Source organism: Sarcophilus harrisii, chromosome 4 (assembly GCF_902635505.1).
Source record: "Sarcophilus harrisii chromosome 4, mSarHar1.11, whole genome shotgun sequence".
Taxonomy (NCBI): Eukaryota; Metazoa; Chordata; class Mammalia; order Dasyuromorphia; family Dasyuridae; genus Sarcophilus; species Sarcophilus harrisii.
In genome coordinates, this window is record NC_045429.1 from 291,235,995 (window position 1) to 291,257,043 (window position 21,049).

A 21,049-nucleotide genomic window follows, 5' to 3' on the forward strand; every position below is an offset into this window, starting at 1 on the left:
TAAGCTGGAACCCTGGGGCCTCAATTGGTTATCTGTGCTGGGTCTAGGGGAATCCTCCTAGCTTTCCTAGATAAACTAGACTTGCACTAGTCCTGCAGACTAAGTTGTCTTAGTCTAAGTTGTCTTGGTCTAGAAAATTATTTCACTGTCCTTTTGTGGTTTAAATAATTTTTTTGGAAGGAAATTAAGGAGAGCTTAGGCAACTTCCTGCTTTTTCTCCACCATCTTGGTTCTACTTCCTCCTAATCCATTTCTAAAATAACTCTTTGTTTAGTTACAAAGATTGGAAACCCCTCTATTTTTCAAGGTTATTTGGAGGGGAATTGGGGAGTGGATTTCTAGGGAAATATAAATTCTGTTTGGGACATGAATTTTCCCATGAGATATCCAGTTCAGAATGTTCAAAAAGAAATTAACTGTGCAGGACTAGAGCTCAGGAGCAAAAATAAAACTGAATCTGTAGACCTGTAGATCTGTAGATCTCTGCAAGGAGATAATCATTAAATCCATGTGAGCCAATGAGACCATCAAGAGAGAATGTACAGAGTCTGTGTAGTTTGGAAGTCCTTACTATTGTACCACTGCTGCCAGCTACAGAGATGGATGTGTGGAATTCCATGCCATGCAGTTAAAAAACTATGATTATCTCCTTGTAGAAATAACCTTGAAATACCTCAGAACCAATTTAGGAGTTGAAAAGCAGTTTATTAAGCACAACAGAAAAGAAAGGTCTATCTCACTGCTATCTTCATTTTAAGTCAGTCAGTGCATTGATGTACAGGGCTCATTGTATCTAGCCAGTCCCAGATCACACTTGTATGTCCTGTCACAGCTCCCTAGAAACCACTTGACCTCCTAAGCCTGCTTGGTGTGATTTAATCCTTTTGTTCTAGAAATAGTAATCAAACTGATGCTACCATTACATTTGGAAAGAATGTATCAACTGTCTCCCCTATTGCTCCCTACTCATTGACTCTGAAAGCAAAACATCTTTTCTTTCTTTTAATCCTTTTTTTCTATTATCTTACTAGAATATAAGCTCCTTGAGGTCAGGAACTGCCTGTGCTTTGCATCTTCATCCCATTTCTGCCTCTCAGTTCTCTTGGCACCAAAGTGCCTGACATGTTTGTTCTTTCTTTCTCTCTTTCTCTTTCTCTCTCTCTCTCTCTCTCTCTCTCTCTCTCTCTCTCTCTCTCTCTCTCTCTCATTGATTGATTTATTCCCTGCTCTTTGAAAAAGACATTCCCAGGATTCCCTTTCTACTCCTAGTCCTGGCAGTCTTTTCCAGACTAAAAGATCTTGAGAAGACACTCAGGGAAGTTAGTGATTTGCCCATTCAAGTCAAATTTGGATCAGTATCAGGATTTTTGTCCAATTCTTCCGATTCTTCTAAAAACAGTAAAAAACTTAAATCTCATTTATTTGCTATATATTTGTGTTTTAATGAAATTATACAATAGAAAATGGGATGATCATATCAATCCACTGGCACAAAACCAAGCTCTCTTAGAGCTTCCTGCAACCCAAGATAAATCTTTCATTTTGCCTTCTAACAATTAATTTTGAGCAACAGCAAACTCGTTCTTTTCCTGGGTAAGGCATTTCAGTTAGATTTAATATTTATTTTCAGCCCTTCCTGTCAAATATTCGTCTCTCATGGCTTTGATAAGCCAGTCCCGTTCAGCCCCTTCCTCAGAATCACTGCCATCAGCAGTATCCATGGCCAATATTTTTGAGTAATTGATTTTTCTCTGTTGGGGGAGCTTTGACTGGATGGCCATGAACAAAACTAACCAAAGGGACAGAACCACACAGTAAGTCTTATATAGCACAGCCAGACTGTAATGAAGTACCACAAAACCCCCTACAAAGCTCCCCAAACTTGCCCCATTCCCATAAAAGAGGCCTCTCAGCATCACACTCAGAGATCTTTCTGTGCCAGGAATTACCAGGTCTTCCACTAAAGCATCCACTGCCCACCACAGAGCTCCATTACTTATGGCACCAAAGACCTGAGCAGGAAATATTGCCCACCAGTTCCAAAGTAAAGCGTAATAGAGAAGCTGCCCAGAAAGGCAGCCCAGCCCCAGGCCCAATGTACCCAAACTAGACAGATTTTTGAGCATCTTAGCTTTGAAAGGATGCAGTAGAATCTCTCCCATCAAACTGAGGGTGACAGAGAGCCCCATGCTCAAATCACTGCTGCCTTTGTCTTGCATCTGCCAGAAGAGGAAATTCTCTACATTAGCCACTGCAGCTCCAGTCAGGAAAACTGTGACAGCCAGCAGGACAAGGAAGCAGTCACTTCCAATGAGGCTCAGTGTTTTGATGGCTTTGTGGCTAGGTTCCCTCCTCTTGGAGTTAGGAATAGGAATAGCAAAACTAATTGGCAAGGCCAATATGCTGAGCAATGTGTAGACATAGAAGTACACTACGGCCCGAGGGGTGTCCTCGGTCAGGAAACAGTCTAGCTGACCCACCAAGACTGGGACAGTGGACACTGCTATAGACGCACCAAGCAATCTCCAGACCCAGAGTCTTCTGTAGCAGTCAGTGGCATCCACAAAATCCAAATATTCATAGAGGCTATCAGCAGTGGCCGGCCCCAGAGGGGCAGACAGGAGTTCCCAGAACAGCACCACCATCATAGAAAGAAGAAAAATCCAGTGCTCTCCTTCCAAAGACAGGGCTAAACTATTGTCCTGGGCTCCTGTCTTCTCAGCTAGTGACAGATTCCCCTTAATACTTGGAGTTTCCAGTTCAGAGTCCACATGAAGCAGAGGTAAAGCTGGGCCTGTTGTTTCAAATACGCTGTTCCAGGAATCACCTTTCCTCATCATTATCCCTGAGTTAGAAGGGCTAATTAGACTCCTTTGTGTCTTCATGGGGGAGGTTTCCACTTCAAGCACTTCATTCTTTGGAGGAGGGGCTGTTTCCTGGATGGTTTCCCTAGCTTTCTCAAAGTAGATGCCTGGAAGGACAGACAGGGATGTAAAATGTTCTTTTTGAAGGATGGTTTCTCTGGCATTCCTGAGCAGTCTAACTGGGAAACCAGAGGACAATTCTTGCTTGAATCTTGTAAAGCTTGTTACCCTAGCTGAATGGTTTGGGGCTGTACTGACAGGGAGCATCATTTGGAGTGCCACCCCTGTAACAGCCAGGCTCTTGTTGCTGTTACAATAATGATACACCATATCCTTGTCCAGGGGACTCACGAGGGTCAGAAGTAGCCCGGCAACTGCGGAGCCCAGAAGGGATCCTGTCAGAAGCAATTGCCTCTTCTGATAGTTTTTGGCCAGGAAGGAGCACACTGGAGCCCAGGTGGAGGCAATCAAATGCTTAGTGCCCATTAAGACTCCCACCCACGGGGCAGCAAGGCCCAGCTGCCTCAGGTAGAGTGTCAGGAAAGGGGCCACACAGGCATCTCTGGCTCCACACAAAAGGTAGAAGAGCCGGGCCACTGCCAAAGCCTTGCTGACATCCCATTGTGGGTTGGCACTCATGGCTTCAGAGCCCCTCAGTAGGAAGAGAGAGGGCAGGAAGCAGAGGACAGCATCCTGAAGAAAAGTTTCACTTTTAGGGTGAGGAAACAGAGCAGAGATCCAGCCCAAGGCCAATACCTAGGCAGAACAGAAACAGCAGAGCCCACATAGAAGAACCTGGGCAGGAGATGTGCACAGAAGGGACCCCTAACTTGGGACAGCTGGCTCTATTCCTGGCAGAAGGCTGACCCACCCGTTGCCTAAGTGATGGATTCCAAGTTCTAATTGTCACCTTTAAGGGTGGGGCTTTCTTAAGCCTATAGGAGGCCCAGAATCATGCCAGTTCACCAAACTATAATTTCGGGTCTCATAGGCTTCAAGTGGTGTTAGCATGGAGAACATTAGTCAAAACTAAGGCGCAGAGCATCTCGGCTGCTGAAGAACCTGGAATGCTGATCCCAGTACTCTGTCCTTCTCTATATCTAATCTCAGACTAGGACTTTATGTGAGATGGGCTTTTTGTGTTTTGAGATTTTTTTCTCCTTGTCCTATGTGGACAAGATAGCTGTGCAAATCACTTCACAGTGTTCATCTAGAAAATAACAGTTTCCATTTATAAGGCACTTTATACATCTTATGATCATACACAGGTAACTGAGCCTTGCATCCTTTATAGAGACCTTTGTAGTCCATTACAGTTGAGGGAATTGATGCTCAAGGGAGAAGTGACTTGCCCTGGTTCATATTTAAATGAAGCAAGTTGCACAAATTTATCAGCCTCACTCTCTTCCTAAGTCACTGAAGTGGAAGAACAACAAAAAAAGACAAAAAGGTCTGGTGATGGGCCATGATGATGTGGATTACCTTCCATGTCTGACCCAACTCTAAGTGCTCCACAGCACCTGCTTCAGTGGCATTGTGGCCACTGGAACAAATTGTTCTCATCTTCCCATTCCCCTGGGTAAGGTCTTCACATGCTTGGGCCCTCACTCATCAATATGCTTGAAAGCCTTGGTTACCCTCAACCTAGTTTAGCCTGCCTGCTGAGACAGTTTACTGAGGTGTGGCTGCTGTGAATTCTATAACTTCTTGAAGGCACAGGTGAGGGTTGGGTTAATCAAGTGGACACTCAAAGTGGATGAACAGCCCATGCTCAGCAAGCTCTCACACCAGAGGTGATAATCCTCCTGAACAACCCACACCAATAACATAATAATAGGTAATATAATATTATAATGATATAATACTAGTAATCATAATGTACTTTACAATTTATAAAATGCTTTACAAATATCATCTTCTTTTATCCTCATAATCACTCTGGAAAGTAAGTGCTTTATTATTTCCATTTCTAGATGAGGAAATTGAGACAGAGGTTTAATGATCTGCCCAGCAAGTGTCTGACGCTACACTTAAACTGCACTATCTAGATGACTAAATTCTGGGTGAGCCAAGGAAAACTGAAGTGATGGAAGCATTGGTTTATTCATTGTTATTTGTAGGTTTAATATTGTCAGAAATGATTTTTGTTTAATATTAATCTATTTCTATGCCATTTCTAGCTTGGAGAGATGCCCAAACTGCCCATGCCTCCAACATGACTCGCTTCCTCAAGACAATTCTAGGTAATGATATGAATCTTTAACAAGGCAAAAATCATAATATATTAAAAGATAGTAACATTCCAGAAGTCTTTTGCTCAATTCTTTTGAGGCAGGTAGGAGGACATGAGTTCAAATCTAGCCTCAAACATTTATTAGCTGTGAAACCTTAGGCAAATTCTTTTTATTTTTAACAGAGGTTATTCTTTAACTTCCTGTAAGCTTCAGTTTCCTCAACTATAAAATGGAGATAATAGCATCTGCCTCTTAGAGTTGTTGGGAGGATAAAATGAGATATTTGTAAAATGCTTAGAACACTGATAACCACATCATAAGTGCTTAATAAATGATTATTTCCTTTTTTCTTTCCTACAAGGGCCACTCCTCTTCAGGTATGGAAAGAGTTTTTTACTGGAATCCAAATATCAACCTTGAATTTCAAGAGTTAAAGAAGACACCTTGCTAGGTGACTTATGGGCCAATCATTTCAGGTGGGTTGGAAGATAATGGTCTATTCTAGACAAGAATTAAGTTTTGTTATCACCTTTACTCCATTTCAAACCAAGGTTTTAGCTTTTGTTTTTTCTACTTTCATAAGGGGACAAGTTTGGAAAGGGTTTTAGGCTGAGAAATAGTATTTCTTAATGTTCCTCTAGAAAATAAAAAGAAGTTTTTTAATGTTTTCACAATCCCCCCTTTTATGCTTTTGTATAATTTAAAGTATATTTTGTTTATTAATTACTCTAAGATTTTAATTTTGTATCTTTTCATCAACATTACTCTACATGGCCCAAGATAGAGGGTTCTCTGTGTTTTTCTCTTCTGAAGGCAGCAAAACAATAAGATAACAAAGACTATTCTTGATCCTAAACCATATAAAATCAAGGCACTGCTTTAAATTAGGATATAGAAAGCAATGCAATGGGAAGGAAGAAAGCATTTATTAAGTGTCTATTAGGTACCAACCGTTCAGTAGCTCAGTAACAAAAGATCAGTTCTTTTGCAGGTGTTATCTTATTTAATTGTCACAATGAACCCGAGAAATATATTCACATTTTATATTAAGGAAAATGCAGCAGACCTCTGAGGTTAAGGGACTTGTCCATTAGAACTTAGGTCTTCCTGACTCCAGGGCCAGGACACAGAACCTGATATAAAAACATATTTGAGTGTTATGAGCCAGAACTTGAAACAAGGTGATAACTCAATGGAATTGATAGAAACAATGCTTGAGTTTACACCTTTGAAAATTCACACATTAGCTCACATATTAGACAAGTTGGGAGATTTCAGTATTCAGTATGAGATTCACGAATTCACATCTCCCATAATCCCAGTCTCGGGAGAGGAGTCAACCTTTGAGTTTACACCTCTAAAAGAGCATAAAAAGAGCTTCAGTCAGTCAGTCAGTTTGGAAGATTGCCAGGAGTCGGAGTTGAGCTAAAGGCAAAGGACTAGCAACGAGAGCGCTCAGAACCAAAGAAAGCTAACTGGGCTATTTTGGAAGAGACAATAAAAGACTGCACTTTAATCCCTGGCTACGTTTGGAGTGATTATTACTTTGAACTGAAACTAAGGCTGCCTCCAGAAAACCTCCCCAAGAAACCTGCTCCCAGAGAACCATCATATTATACAAAAGAAGAAGAACACCACACTTGAGTCTCCAGCCAGTCCTTTAATTTCCTGAACAGTAGTCAGACAATTCTGCAAATTAACAAGATTGTTCAATTTTGAGGTAAATGGAAGTTTTGTTTCTGCTTAGCTGATAAGTTGATACTCTAAATCTATAAGTTTATTTTAATAAAGCAATTATTATTTTAATCTGGAATGTGTACTTGCTATTTGTTGAATTTAACAAATCTTATCAAGTTCTGCAACTACATTCTCATTTCTGTTTTTTAGCTCCATACTGCTATCTGATTTTACTCTCCTCTGGGGACCTGAGGTCCCATACATCATGACAGATTTAATTCCACTGGCAACCTTTCAGGGTCCTCACACCAGGGTCTAGATTCCTTTCATGGGGTCAATGGTTTAGAAAGATCATTGTAAATAATAGTGCATTGCAACCCTATCAAGAATCACCAGGCTCTATAGTCAGAAGACATTCTTGAATTCTTTCAACTGCCCTACCCAATAAGTGAAGTCACAATGAATGGTCCATAGCTAGTAATTTAAGAAATTCAGGACCTCAAAGTATTGGTTTGTTCCATTGGAATATCTCAGTCTGTGCATAAATAATATAGAGCATTCCCATGGCCATCTGGAGTTCACTTAGTAGGCTTCCACTATAATAGTGTTTTTCCAATTATATCCACTACTAATCACTTTCTAACTCTTTATGTAGATTTCAGACTGAAAATGCAATGTTGGTTTTAGCACAAAAGAATCCAATTAAAACTCAGTTACTTCTTCTAAAAAGCAAGGATAATCAGGTACTAGTAAGATCTCATCCTTTATTCCAGTCATATGATATCTTAAAGCAATAGGAGAATCAATAAATTGAGCCCCAGGTTTTATAAGGGCCATTAAAAAATCCCTGGCAGAGAATTTACAACTATTTACTTTCTTTCCCAATTTTAGATCTTGTAACAAAATAGCACCGTGATCCCATTCTCAGATGATCAATGCTAAAAACCACAGTTAAATCTTATTACCTTAAAAATGCTGTGATATATTTCTCAGATTGGCTAAGATGAAGGAAAAGATAATGATGAATTTTAGAAGGAATGTGAGAAAAGTGGGACACCATTGCATTGTTGGTGGAATTGTGAAGTGATTCAGCCATTCTGGAGAATAATTTGGAACTATACTCAAAGGACTATCAAACTGCGGATACTCTTTGATCCAGCATCTCTACTGGGTCTGTATCCTGGAGAGATCATAAAAAAGGAAACAGGACCCACATGTGCAAAAATGTTTGTGGCAGCCCTTTTTGTAGTGGCAAGACACTGGAAACTTGAGTGATGCCCATCACTTGGAGAATGGCTAGGTAAATTGTGGTATATGAATGTTATGAAATATTATTGCTCTATAAGAAACAATCAGCAGGATGATTTCAGAGTGGCCTGGAGACTTATATGAACTGTTGCTAAGTGAAATGAGTAGAATCAGGAGAACATTATTGTACACAGCAACAGCAAGATTATACAATGATCATTTCTGATGGATATGACTCCAACAGAGAGTTGATTCAGACTAGTTCCAATAGTCTTGTGATGAAGAGAGCCAACTGAGTGTGGATTCACAACATAGTATTTTCACTTTTTTGTTGCTGTTCACTTGCATTTTGTTTTTTTTTCTCATTTTTTTCCTTTTTGATATGATTTTTCTTGTGCATCATGATAACTATGGGAATTTGTATAGAAGAACTGCACAAGTTTAACATATGTTGAATTACTTGCTGTCTAGGGCAGGGGGTGAGGGAAAGGGAGGGAAAATATTCAAGGTTTTGCAAGGGTGAATGTTGAAAATTATCTGTGCACATGTTTTGAAAATTAAAAGCTTAAATAAAAATGTTGTGACATCATAAAGAATAGTATGGTTACCAAAGATAACAATTGGAATATAGAGATTATAGACATTTAGAATATCGATATGCTCACTTAATAAATACATTCTCTTTTTTCTCTTTTTTTATTATACCTTTTTATTGACAAAACATTTGCGTGGGTAATTTTTCAACATTGACTCTTGCAAAAACTTAAGTCCAACTTTCCCTTCCTTCCCTTCACCTCCTCCCCTAGATGGCAGATAATCCCATACATGTTAAATATGTTCAAGTATATGTTAAATATAATATAATATTAAATATATATATATATTTATATAGTTATCTTGATGTACAAGAAAAATCGGATTTAGAAAGAAGATAAAAATAACCTGAGAAGAAAAACAAAAATGCAAGCAAACAATAACAGAAAGAGTGGAAATGCTATGTTGTGGTCCATACCTATTCCCAGTATTCTTTCACTGGGAGCAGCTGGTTCTGTTCATTACTGATCAATTGGAACTGATTTAGATCCTCTCATTGTTGAACATAGCCACTTCAATCAGAATTGATCCTCATATAGTATTGTTGTTGAAGTGTATAATGATCTCTTGATTCTGCTCATTTCACTTAGCATCAGTTCATGTAAATCTCTCCAAGCCTCTTTTATTCATTTCTTACTGGTCATTTCTTACAGAACAATAATATTCCATAACATTCATATACCACAATTTACTCAGAGATTCTCCAATTGATGGGCTTCCATTCAATTTCCAGTTTCTAGCCACTACAAAAAGGGCTGCCACAAACATTTTTGCACATACAGGTCCCTTTCCCTTCTTTATGATCTCTTTGGGATATAAGCCCAGTAGTTAACACTGCTGGATCAAAGGATATGCACAGTTTGATAACTTTTTGAGTATAGTTCCAAATTGATTTCCAGAATGATTGGATCCATTCACAACTTCACCAACAATGTATCAGTGTCCCAGTTTTCCTACATCCCCTCCAACATTCATCATTATCTTTTCCTGTCATCTTAGCCAATCTGAGAAGTGTGTAGTGGTATCTCAGAATTGTCTTAATTTGCATTTCTCTGATCAATAATGATTTGGACCATCTTTTCATATGACTAGAAAAAGTTTCAATTTCTTCATCTGAAAATTGTCTGTTCATATCCTTTGACCATATATCAACTGGAGAATGGCTTGATTTCTTATAAATTAGAGCCAATTCTCTATATATTTTGGAAATGAGGCCTTTATCAGAACCTTTAATTGTAAAAATGTTTTTCCGGTTTATTGCTTCCCTTCTAATCTTGTCTGCATTAGTTTTGTTTGTACAAAAGCTTTTTAACTTGATATAATCAAGATTTTCTGTTTTTTGATCAATGATGATCTCTAGTTTTTCTTTAGTCATAAATTCCTTCCTCCTCCACAAGTCTGAGAAGTAAACTATCCTATGTTCTTCTAATTTATCTATAATCTCATTTTTTATGCCTAGATCATGAACCCATTTTGATCTTATCTTGGTATACAGTGTTAAGTGTGGGTCTATGTCTAGTTTTTGCCATGCTAATTTCCAATTTTCCCAGCAATTTTTGTCAAATAGTGAATTCTTATCCCAAAAGTTGGGGTCTTTGGGTTTGTCAAACACTAGATTGCTATAGTTATTGATTATTTTGTCCGTGAACCTATTCCACTGATCAACTAATCTATTTCTTAGCCAATACCAAATGGTTTTGGTGACCACTGCTTTATAATATAGTTTTAGATCAGGTACAGCTAGGCCACCTTCATTTGATTTCTTTTTTTCATTAGTTCCCTTGAAATTCTTGACCTTTTGTTCTTCCAGATGAATTTTATTGCTATTTTTTCTAGGTCATTAAAAAATAGTTTTTTGGGAGTCTGGTATAGCACTAAATAAATTAATTAATTTAAGTAGTATTGTCATCTTTATTATATTTTCTTAACCTATCCAAGAGAACTTGATATTTTTCCAATTGTTTAGATCTGACTTTATTTGTGTGGAAAGTGTTTTGTAGTTTTGCTCATATAGTTCCTGACTTTCCCTTGACAGATAAGATTCCCAAATATTTTATGCTATCAACAGTTATTTTAAATGAAATTTCTCTTTGTATCTCTTGCTGTTGGATTTTGTTAGTGATGTATAAAAATGCTGATGATTTATGTGGATTTATTTTGTATCCTGCAACTTTGCTAAAGTTGTGGATTATTTCTAATAGCTTTTTAGTAGAATCTCTGAGGTTCTCTAAGTATACCATCATATCATCTGCGAAGAGTGATAATTTGGTTTCCTCATTACCAACTCTAATTACATTAATCTCTTTTTCATCTCTTATTGCCAAAGCTAGCATTTCTAATACAGTATTGAATAGTAATGGTGATAGTGGGCAACCTTGTTTCACTCCTAATTTTATTGGGAATGGTTCCAGTTTATCACCATTACATATGATGTTTACTGATGGTTTTAAATAGGTGCTCCTGACTATTTTAAGGAAAGGTCCATTTATTCCAATTCTCTTTAATCTTTTTAATAGAAATGGGTGTTGGATTTTATCATATGCTTTTTCTGCATCTATTGAGATGATCATATGGTTTTTGTTAATTTAGTTATTGATATAGCATATATCAGTTTGCCTAATATTGAACCAGCCCTGCATTCCTGGTATAAATCCTACTTGGTCATGGTGTATTATCCTGGGAATGATTTTCTGTAATCTTTTTGCAGATTTTGTAATTAGTAATTGTAAATTACTAATTGTAATTTGTAAAAAGATTAAGATTTTGTAATCTTAAATAAAATATTATATTTAAGATTTTTGCATCAATGTTCATTAGGGAGATTGGTCTATAATTTTCTTTCTCTGTTTTCATCCTACCTGGTTTAGATATCAATACCATGTCTGAGTCATAAAAGGAATTTGGTAGGACTCCTTCAATCCCTATTATTTCAAATAGTTTATATAGCATTGGAATTAATTGTTCTTTAACTGTTTGGTAGAATTCACATGTAAATCCATTTGGTCCTGGGGATTTTTTCATAGAGAGTTGATTAATAGCTTGTTCTATTTCTTTTTCTAAAATGGGACTATTTAACCAATTTACTTCTTCCTCTGTTAATCTGGGCAACCTTAATGTTTGAAGTTATTCACCCATTTCATTTAAGTTATCGAATTTATTGGCATAAAGTTGGGCAAAGTAACTCCTAATTATTGCTCTAATTTCCCTTTCATTAGTGGAAAGTTTTCCCTTTTCATTTTTAAGACTAACAATTTGATTTTCCTCTTTCCTTTTTCTAATAAAATTTACCAAGGGTTTATCTATTTTGTTGGTTTTTTCATAGAACCAACTCTTAGTTTTATTAATTAATTCAATAGTTTTTTTACTTTCAATTTTTGGGCGTAGTTTGAAATTGCTCTCTAGAATAGTTGGCTCAGTTCACAACCCCACCAACAATGTATTACTGTGCCAGTTTTCACACATCCCCTCCAACATTCATCATTATCTTTTCCTGTCATCTAAGGTAATCTGAGAGGTATGTATTGGTACCTCAGAGTTGTCTAATTTACATTTCTCTGATCAATAGTGATTTAGAGCACTTTTTCATGACTAGAAATGGTTTCAATTTCTTCATCTAAAGATTGTCTGTTCATATCCTTTGAGTATTTATCAATTGGAGAGTGGCTTGAATTCCTATAAATTTGAGTTAATTCTCTATATATCTTAGAAATGAGGTTTTTATCAGAACTTTTGAATGTAAAAATGTTTTCCCAATTTATTGCTTCCCTTCTAATCTTGTCTCCATTAGTTTTGTTTGTATAAAAACTTTTAAACTATATATATGTATATAGTTTAAAAGTTTAAAAAAAAATATATATATATATATATTTCAATAATGAATTCCAATTCTTCTTTGGCCACAGATTCCTTCTTTCTCCACAGATCTGAGAAGTAAACTATCATTTATTCTTCTAATTTGCTTATAATATCACTTTTTATGTTGGTTAGACAGTATTTATGAAAAATATCTGAAGAGTTTTATTAGACTTCAAGATCCATCTGAGTTATTAGTGCTCTAATAATGATAAAATTCTTGGGAGTTACAGGTATCATTTTCTCAATAGTTTAACCTTATTAATTTCCTTATGATTTCTTTTTCATGTTTCTCTTAAGTCTTGTGCTTAAATGTCATATTTTCTATTCAGCTTTGGTCTTTTCATCAAGAATGCTTGAAAGTTCTCTATTTTATTAAATATCCATTTTCCCCCTAAAAGGGGGAAAAAGTTTTGCTAGTCATTCTATTTTAGATAAGTTATATCTATATTATTTTGCCATTTTACCTACCTCAGATTCTTCTGCTAACAGGCAAATGATGAAGCAGCAAATGCAGACACACAGCCCACATAAACACCCGTGTACATAGACAGCCTGGACAATAAGGTCATCTTCTCACTAGATTGAAACAGCAATGGGATTTGGCAGTCCCCAGACTTTTTAAGACCTTTTTAAAGAATGCCCTGTTTACCTCCTGGAGTGAGGAAAGGGCTAGAAAAAGTGCCTAAAAATTGTTTTCATCATCCCACTCTATCCTGCTTATCACAGGAAGTAGTGATTCCACACTTGTGGTCAAAACATTCAAAAAAGTACAAAATTTTTTGCAAAAATGATCCCCTTACTATTGCTATATCAAATGTTCAGATGCTTATGGACAACATGAAATCCAGTAGACCTAAAAGATGAACAGCTCTTGTGAAAGAACTCAACAGGTTTTATATCCAAATTGCAATCCTAAGTGAAATGAAACTGGCAAATGAAGGCCAGTTCACCAAAGTCGGATGGATACATGATTTTCTGAAGTGACCATAGTGAAGAGGGAGAGTATGAGGCTGGTCAAAACTAATCTGATCAACAAGCTTATATGCCTACCAAAAGGAGTAAACGACAGACTTGTGATAATGCAATGGCCATTATTAGAAGGCACCAGGCCATCATCACCAGTGCCTAATGCTCCCACCATGACAAACTCTGATGAGGTCAAACAAAAATTTTATTAACACCTGGACACCCTAATCATCAATGTGCTCAAAGAAGGCAAACTTATAATTATGGATGACTGATGTAACAGTAGACACAGATTACTAGATATGGCAAGAAGTTCTCAGGAAGAATGGAATGGAAAACTGCAATAGTGATGAACACTTACTAGTGAAGATTTGTGTATCTCATGACTTTCTCATCACAAACACATTTATCTAAATGGAATAAAATTTTGTGGATGCACTCTCATAGCAAATATTGGCATTTAATAGACAATGCCATTGTAAGAAAAAGAAACAGACAAGATGTGAGAGTGATGAAGGTGATATATGGTGCAGACTGATGGACCAAGCTAATATTTGCATTCAACAAAAGCAGTAGCACCAAGGCAAGCCAAGTACCAGAAGATTTAATGTTAACAGATTAAAACACTTCTAACTGTGGAAAAAGTTCATTGCTAACTTGGAGAGAAAACTGAGCTAACACACAGTTGGCAACAGCAAGAGCAAAAATAATTCATAGATTTGGTGTACAGTACCACATTTACTCATCTGAGCCAGAAGACTGACAAACATCAAAACTAGTTAATTGAACATGATGAGGAACTTTTGAAGCTGCTAAGTGAAAAATGAGAACTACACAGGATTTATCAAAAAGTTCATCCATTTATAAGAAGCCAATGTTTAATTCTATCAAAAGTAAAGTGCAAGTTTAAAGAAATGTAGAATTCTTGGCTCAATAAGAAAGTAGATAAAATTCGGTTTTACACTAGAGTAATAATTCAAAATGTTTTTGTGTGTGTTCTGAAGACTATGGGCCAAACACCTATAGTACATCTCAACTACTGAGTGTTAGTGGAGTTATATTGACTAGTCATAAGGACATGATCCTGGAAAAATGGGCTGAACACTTCCACAGTGTTCTCAACAGATTATCATCAATGTTGAAACCACTGACCATATACCTTAGGTCAAGGTCAATCCTTTTCTAGTCAAACTTCCAACTGAAGAAATTTTGAATGTTAGTAAGCTCCTCTCATGTGGCAAAGAGCCTGGTGCTGATTCTATTTCAGTCAAGATTTACAAGGTAGGGGGTTCACTGCTCATACAAAAGCTGAATAAAAATTTCTGGGTTATATGGCAAGAGAAAGTTATCCCTCAGGAGTTCAAAGATTTTAAACTGTATTTTCCATCTCTATAAAGTTAAAAGAAAAAGATTGTCCTGTGAAAATTACAGTGTGTGGGAGGGTCTCTTTCTTAGTCATTCTTAGCAAATTCTTGCCAGAGTTCTTTTTAATAGACTAATTTCTTCACTTGAGAGATGGTCATCTATCCAAGAGCCAGTGTGGTTTCAGAAAGGTCTAAGGAACACTGATATGATATTTGCTGCCTAGAAACTCTAGGAGAAATGCCAGGAGCCTAACTGTGGTGTGTATACATAAACATCCACGACCAAGGCCTTTCATACTATCAGTCATAAGGGCTTGTGGAAGACTGTAGTAAAATTTGGTTGCTGGTTGTATTTTAGTTCCATGATGGCATGCTTACAGGGGTTCTAGAGAATGGATGATGCTCTCATACTTTCCAAGTCACCAGTGGAGTACAGCAGGGCTGTATATTTACTCCCATGCTTTTTAGCATGATATTTTCAGCAATGTTGACAAATGCTTTTGATGAGGACAAAAATGATATCAAGATCAACTACTACACTCATGGTAAATTATTTAACTTGAAAAGGCTACAAGCCAAGACTAAAGTGGAGAAATAGTTGGTGTATGACTTTCTGTTCACAGAATATTGTGCACTCAATTCAGCCTCTGAGGCTGAGATGAATATTCTCTGTTGTTTGTGCTAATTCTAGCCTAACAATTAACACCAAGAAAATATAGGTTCTCAACCAGCTAGTACCCATACCATCTTTATGCGATACCATCAGTTACAGCAAGTAGAGAAATTTTTTAATACAATTTTGCTTTTTCCCCAGTTACATGTCAAGAAATATAGCATTCATTTTTACAAGATTTCGAATTCCAAAGTTTATACATGTACCATTGTATAAAACATACTTCTATTTTAGCCACAGTTATGAAAAAAGAAACAAATCAAAAAGAAAAAGAAAACATGAGAAAAATTAAAGTGAAAAAAATGCTTTGATCTGCATTCCAAGCCATCAGTTCTTTTTCTTAAAGCTTTTCATTTTCAAAACACATTCCATAGTTTTCAACATTCATTCTTATAAAACCAAATTTTTTTTCTCCTTCCCTTCACCTCACCTCCTCCACTAGATGGCAACTAATGCAATATATGTTAAGTATGTGCAATTCTTCTATACATATTTCTGCAATTATCAAGAAAAATCAGATCAAAAAGGAAAAAATGAGAAAGAAAACAAAATGCAAGTAGACAACAAAAAAGTAAAAATATTATGTTGTGATCTACACTTCGTCTCTACAATCCTCTCTCTAGATACAGATGGCTCTCTGCATCATAAGACCATTAGAATTGACCTGAATCACCTCGCTTGTCAAACAGAACCCTGTCTATCAGAAATGATCATCATATAATCTTGTTGATGTGTACAATGTTCTCTTGGTTCTACTCACTTCACATAACATCAGTTCATGTAAGTCTCTCCAGGCCTTTCTGAAATCATCATGCTGATCATTTCTTATACAAAAATAATCCACAATATTAATAAATCATAATTTATTCAACCATTCTTCAGCTGATGGGCATCCACTGAGTTTTCAGTTCCTTACCACTACAAAAAATATCTGCTACCAACATTTTTCCACATGTGTAGTCCTTTGCCCTTTTTATAGCTCTTTGGGATACAGGCCTAGTAGAAACATTGCTGGAGCAAAGGTTATGCACAATTTGATAGCCCTTTGGGCTATCATAGTTCCATATTGCTCTCCAGAATGGTTGGGATCAGTTCACAACTCCACCAACAATGTATTAATGTATCAAGCTTTTCCACATCTCCTTCAGCATTCATCATTATCTTACAAGTTAATCACTTCTTTAATTGATTATAGATAACATCTTCCTTCATGAGTCCTTTGTACTCATTGTATTGCTGAGATGAGTCAATCGTAATTGATCATCACACAATGTGACTGATATTGTGTACAATGTTTTCCTGGTTCTGCTGATTTCACATTATATGATTTCACATTATATGAGTTTGTACAATTCTTTTCAAGTTTTTCTGAAATCTGCCTGTTTATCATTATTGAACAATAGTATTCCATTACATTTTTATATCACAGCTTGTTCAGTCATTCTCCAATTGATGAGTATTCGCTCAATTTCCAATATTTTGTCACCATGAAAAGGCTGCTATAAATATTTTTGAATATGTAAGTCCTTTTCCCTTTTTTTATGATCTCTTTGAGATCCAGACCCTAGTAGAGGTATTGCTGGATCAAAGAGTATGAGCAGTTTTAGAGTCCTTTGGGCATAGTTTCAAATTGCTTTACAGAATGTTAGATCAATTCACAGCTCCAACAGTGCTTCAGTTTCCAGTTTTTCCACTCTCTCCAAAATTTATTACTTTCCTTTTTTGTTATATTGGCCAATATGGTAAGTGTGCGGTGGTATCTTAGAGTTGCTTTAATAATATGTATTTCTCTAATCAAAAAGATTTAGAGCACTTCTTCATGTGCCTATAAATATGTGTATGTGTGTATATGTATATTTATCTATATCCATATCTTTAATTTCTTCATCAGCAAACTGCCTTTTGAGCATTTATCAATTGGGGAGTGGCTGTTATCCTTATAAATTTGATTCAGTTCTCTAAATATTTGAGAAATAAGATCTTTGTCAGAGATACTTGCTATAAAAATTATTTCCTAGCTTTCTGCTTTCCCTCTACTTTGGTTACATTGTTTTTGCATGTAAAAAAGCTTTTTAATTTAATATAATCAAAATTATATATTTTTTTGCATTTTGTAATTCTTTCTATCTCTTGTCTGATCATGAAATTTCCCCCTTCCCATAGATCTGACAATTAGATGATTCCTTGCTCTTCTAATTTGCTTATAATATCACCCTTATGTCTAAATCATGTCTTTATTTTTTTTATTTATCTTGATATAAAGTGTGAAATGGTGGTCTATATCTATTCCAGTTTTTCCAGTTTTCCCAGCAGTTTTTTTTTCAAATAGTGAGTTCTTACTTTAAAAGCTGAGGTCTTCAAATTTATTAAACACTAGGTTACTTTTATCATTGACTACTTTGTCTTGTGTACCAAGTCTGTTCCACTGATCCACCATCCTATTTTTTTAGCCAGTACCAGATAGCTTTGATGATTGCTGCTTTATAATATAGTTTGACATCTGGTATTCCTAGACCACCTTCCTTTAGATTTTTTTTTTCATTTAATCCCCTTGATATTCCTGGCCTTTTGCTCTTCCAAATGAATTTTGTTATTTTTACTATCTCTGTCAGGGTTTTTTTTTGTGTTTTGTTTTTGTTTTTTGTTTTTGGTACTTTGATTGGCATGGCACCAAATAAGTATATTAGTTAAAGACAGAATCATCATTTTTATTATATTGGCTAAGCCTACCCATGATCAATTACTGTTTTTCAAATTGTTTAGATCTAACTTTGTGTGAACAGTGTTTTGTAATTGTGTTCATATAATTCCTAAGTTTGTCTTGGAAGGTAAATTTCCAAGTCTACAGTTATTTTAAGTGGAATTTCTTTTTCTACCTCTTGCTGCTGGGTTTTGTTGGTCATATAAACAAATGCTGATAACTTACGTGGGTTTATCTTCTATCCTGAAACTTTGATAAAATTGTTAGTAATTTCAAGCAATTTTTAGTTTATGTTCTACTTTATTTCTGTAAGTTAAGTTTTAGTTTGTTTCTAGTTTATGCTAGTTTTGTAAGTATATCATCATATCATCTGCATATCATTTACAAATCTGCAAATCATCTGCAAATGTTTCCTCATTGCCTATTCTAATTACTTCAACTTTTATTTTTTTTTATTGCTAAAACTAACCTTTCAAGTATAATATTGAATAATATAGTGTTCATAATGGGCATCCTTGTTTTGCTCCTGATTTTATTGGGAAGGCTTCTAATTTGTTCCCAGTACAAATGATGCTTGCTGATAATTTTCGATAAATACTGCATATCATTTTAAGGAACTCTCCCTTTATTCCTATGATCTTTAGTGGTTTTACTGGTAATGGCAAAAGTTTTTACAGCATCTTTTGAAATATCTTGTTGATATGGTCAGTTTCATTAATAATTTAACTAATATTCAATGAACCTTGAATTCTTGGTATAAATTCCAACTGGTCATAGTGTATAATCCTTGTGATACATTGCTTGTAATCACCTTTCTATATTTCTATATTCTATAGAAATATATTTCTATATTCTAGAATATAGAATAGAAAAATATTCTATATTTCTATATTCTATAGAAAAAATACTATTTTGTTCAAAATTTTTTGCGTCAATATTAAGTGGGGAAATTGGCCTATAAATTTCTTTCTCTTTTTTAGCTCTTCCTGATTTAGGTATCAGCACCATATTCAAGTAATAAAAGGAGTTTGGTAGGGCTTCTTCTTCATCTGTTTTTCTAAATAGTTTATATAGTATTGGAATTAATTTTTCTATAGAGGAAACTGAGTCATATTTATAAAAAATAAGAGCCATGCCTCAATTGATAAATGATCAAAAGATATGATCTGTGCCCAAAGGGCTTTAAATTTATGTCTATCCTTTGATCTAACAACACCACTACTTGGCATGAATACCAAAAGAGATAAAAAAAAAAAAAAGGAAAGTAACCTATATGTGTAAAAAATATTCATAGCAACTCTCTTCTCGGGGCAAAAAAACCCCTAGAAATTGAGGGGATTTCCATCACTTGGGGAATGTATCAATAAACTATAGTGTATGCTTATGATAGAATATTATTCATCTATTATCAAATGATAAGCAGTATGCTCTCAGGAAAAAAAAATCAACAACAACCCTGGAAAGTCCTCCATGAACTCAAGCAAAGTGAAATGTATTGTATACAAAATAATAGCAATATTCTGGTTTTACCAATTGTGAATGACTTTGCTATTTTCAGTACCACAATCATCCACAACTACACTGAAAGAGTTATGATGAAAAATCCCATTCATACCCAGAGAAGGAATTGGTTGTATCCAAATTGGGGTTAAGTGATTTGTTTAGGGTCACACAGCTAGGAAGTGTTAAGTGTCTGAGGTCAGATTTGAGCTCAGGTCCTCCTGACTTTAGGGCTGGTGCTCTATCCACTGTGCCACCTAGCTGCCCCTCTCTCTTTTTTTTAACTTAATTTTTCTTGAGGGTTTATGTTTTCATTCAGGTAGGAGATCTATGATTTTTTTTTTTTTTGCAACTTGACTTTTATGGAAATGTTTTGGATAACTTCACAAGTGATTTCTTAATTGTAGGTGAGGATAAGGAAGAGAACTTGGGACTCAACAATTTCAAGAAACAAATGTAAAAAAAAATTGGTTTTGAATGTAACTGGAATAAAATATTAAATAAATAAATAAAATGTAAAAAATCACATTGTCAGATTTATTGATATATAATAGGACAAAACATTTCCTAATGTTTGCTTTAATTTATTCTTCATTGATGGTGATTTTTTCCATATTTAATACTGTATATTTGACTTTCTTCTTTTTTTTTTTTTTTTAAAGGCAAATTAACCAATGGCTTATCTTTCTTATTGCTGGGGTTTTTTTTCCCTCATAAAATCAGCTCCTAGATTTATTTATTAGCTCAATAGTGTCTTTATTTAACCTTACAATCCTATTGATGTTATCTTATCAGGATGTCCAGTTTGGTGCTCAATTGGGGATTTTTAATTTGTTCTTTTCCAAGTTGTTTTTTTAGTTGCATGCCTAATTCATTGGTATATTCTTTTTCCATTTGATTGATGTAAGATTTTAGATAAATAAGTTTTTCCCTTAGTACTGCTTTAGCTGAATCTGATAAATTTTGGTATGTTGTCTCATTGTTGTCATTCTCTTTGATGAAATTATTAATTGTACTATGACTTATTCTCTGACTCACTTATTCTCTAGGATTCCATTACTTAATTTCCAATCAATTTATCCTTCCATTGCCCTTTGTTGAATACAATTTTTATTGCATTATGACTTGAGAAGAATACAGTTAAAATTTCTACCTTTAAACATGTGATTTTGAGCTTTTTATACCCTATTATGTGTTCTATTTTTGTGTAGATGCCACTACTGTTAAGAAAAGGTATATTCTTTTCTGTTCCCATTCAGTTTTCTTCAAAGAACTGTCATTTTTAACTTTTCTAATATTATATTTAACTCCTTAATGTCTTTCTTGTTTATTTTTTCGTTAGTTTTCTTCCTTATCTTGCTTAGTTGGTCTAT

At 35.4% G+C, this 21,049-nt stretch overlaps 1 protein-coding gene and 1 long non-coding RNA gene across 4 annotated transcripts; one reads left to right on the forward strand and one right to left on the reverse strand.

Moving 5' to 3' along the window:
- Window positions 1-1,207: 1,207 nt before the first annotated feature.
- MFSD6L (major facilitator superfamily domain containing 6 like) lies at window positions 1,208-3,742 on the reverse strand. The gene has a single exon (XM_003768746.2). It carries the CDS (start codon window positions 3,501-3,503, stop codon window positions 1,614-1,616), a length of 1,890 nt encoding a protein of 629 aa, XP_003768794.1. The 5' UTR covers window positions 3,504-3,742; the 3' UTR covers window positions 1,208-1,613.
- Window positions 3,743-3,796: 54 nt separating this feature from the next.
- Window positions 3,797-20,165, forward strand: LOC116423240. Of its 3 annotated transcripts, XR_004233763.1 has the most exons (5): window positions 3,797-4,132; window positions 4,838-4,927; window positions 5,045-5,107; window positions 5,460-5,574; window positions 20,084-20,165. It is a non-coding gene; the product is annotated as an uncharacterized LOC116423240 (long non-coding RNA). The 3 variants fall into 3 exon arrangements; XR_004233762.1 differs by lacking the exon at window positions 20,084-20,165 and having other exon boundaries at window positions 3,798-4,132; window positions 5,460-5,742; XR_004233764.1 differs by lacking the exons at window positions 3,797-4,132; window positions 20,084-20,165 and adding an exon at window positions 4,419-4,701 and having other exon boundaries at window positions 5,460-5,742.
- Window positions 20,166-21,049: the final 884 nt, after the last annotated feature.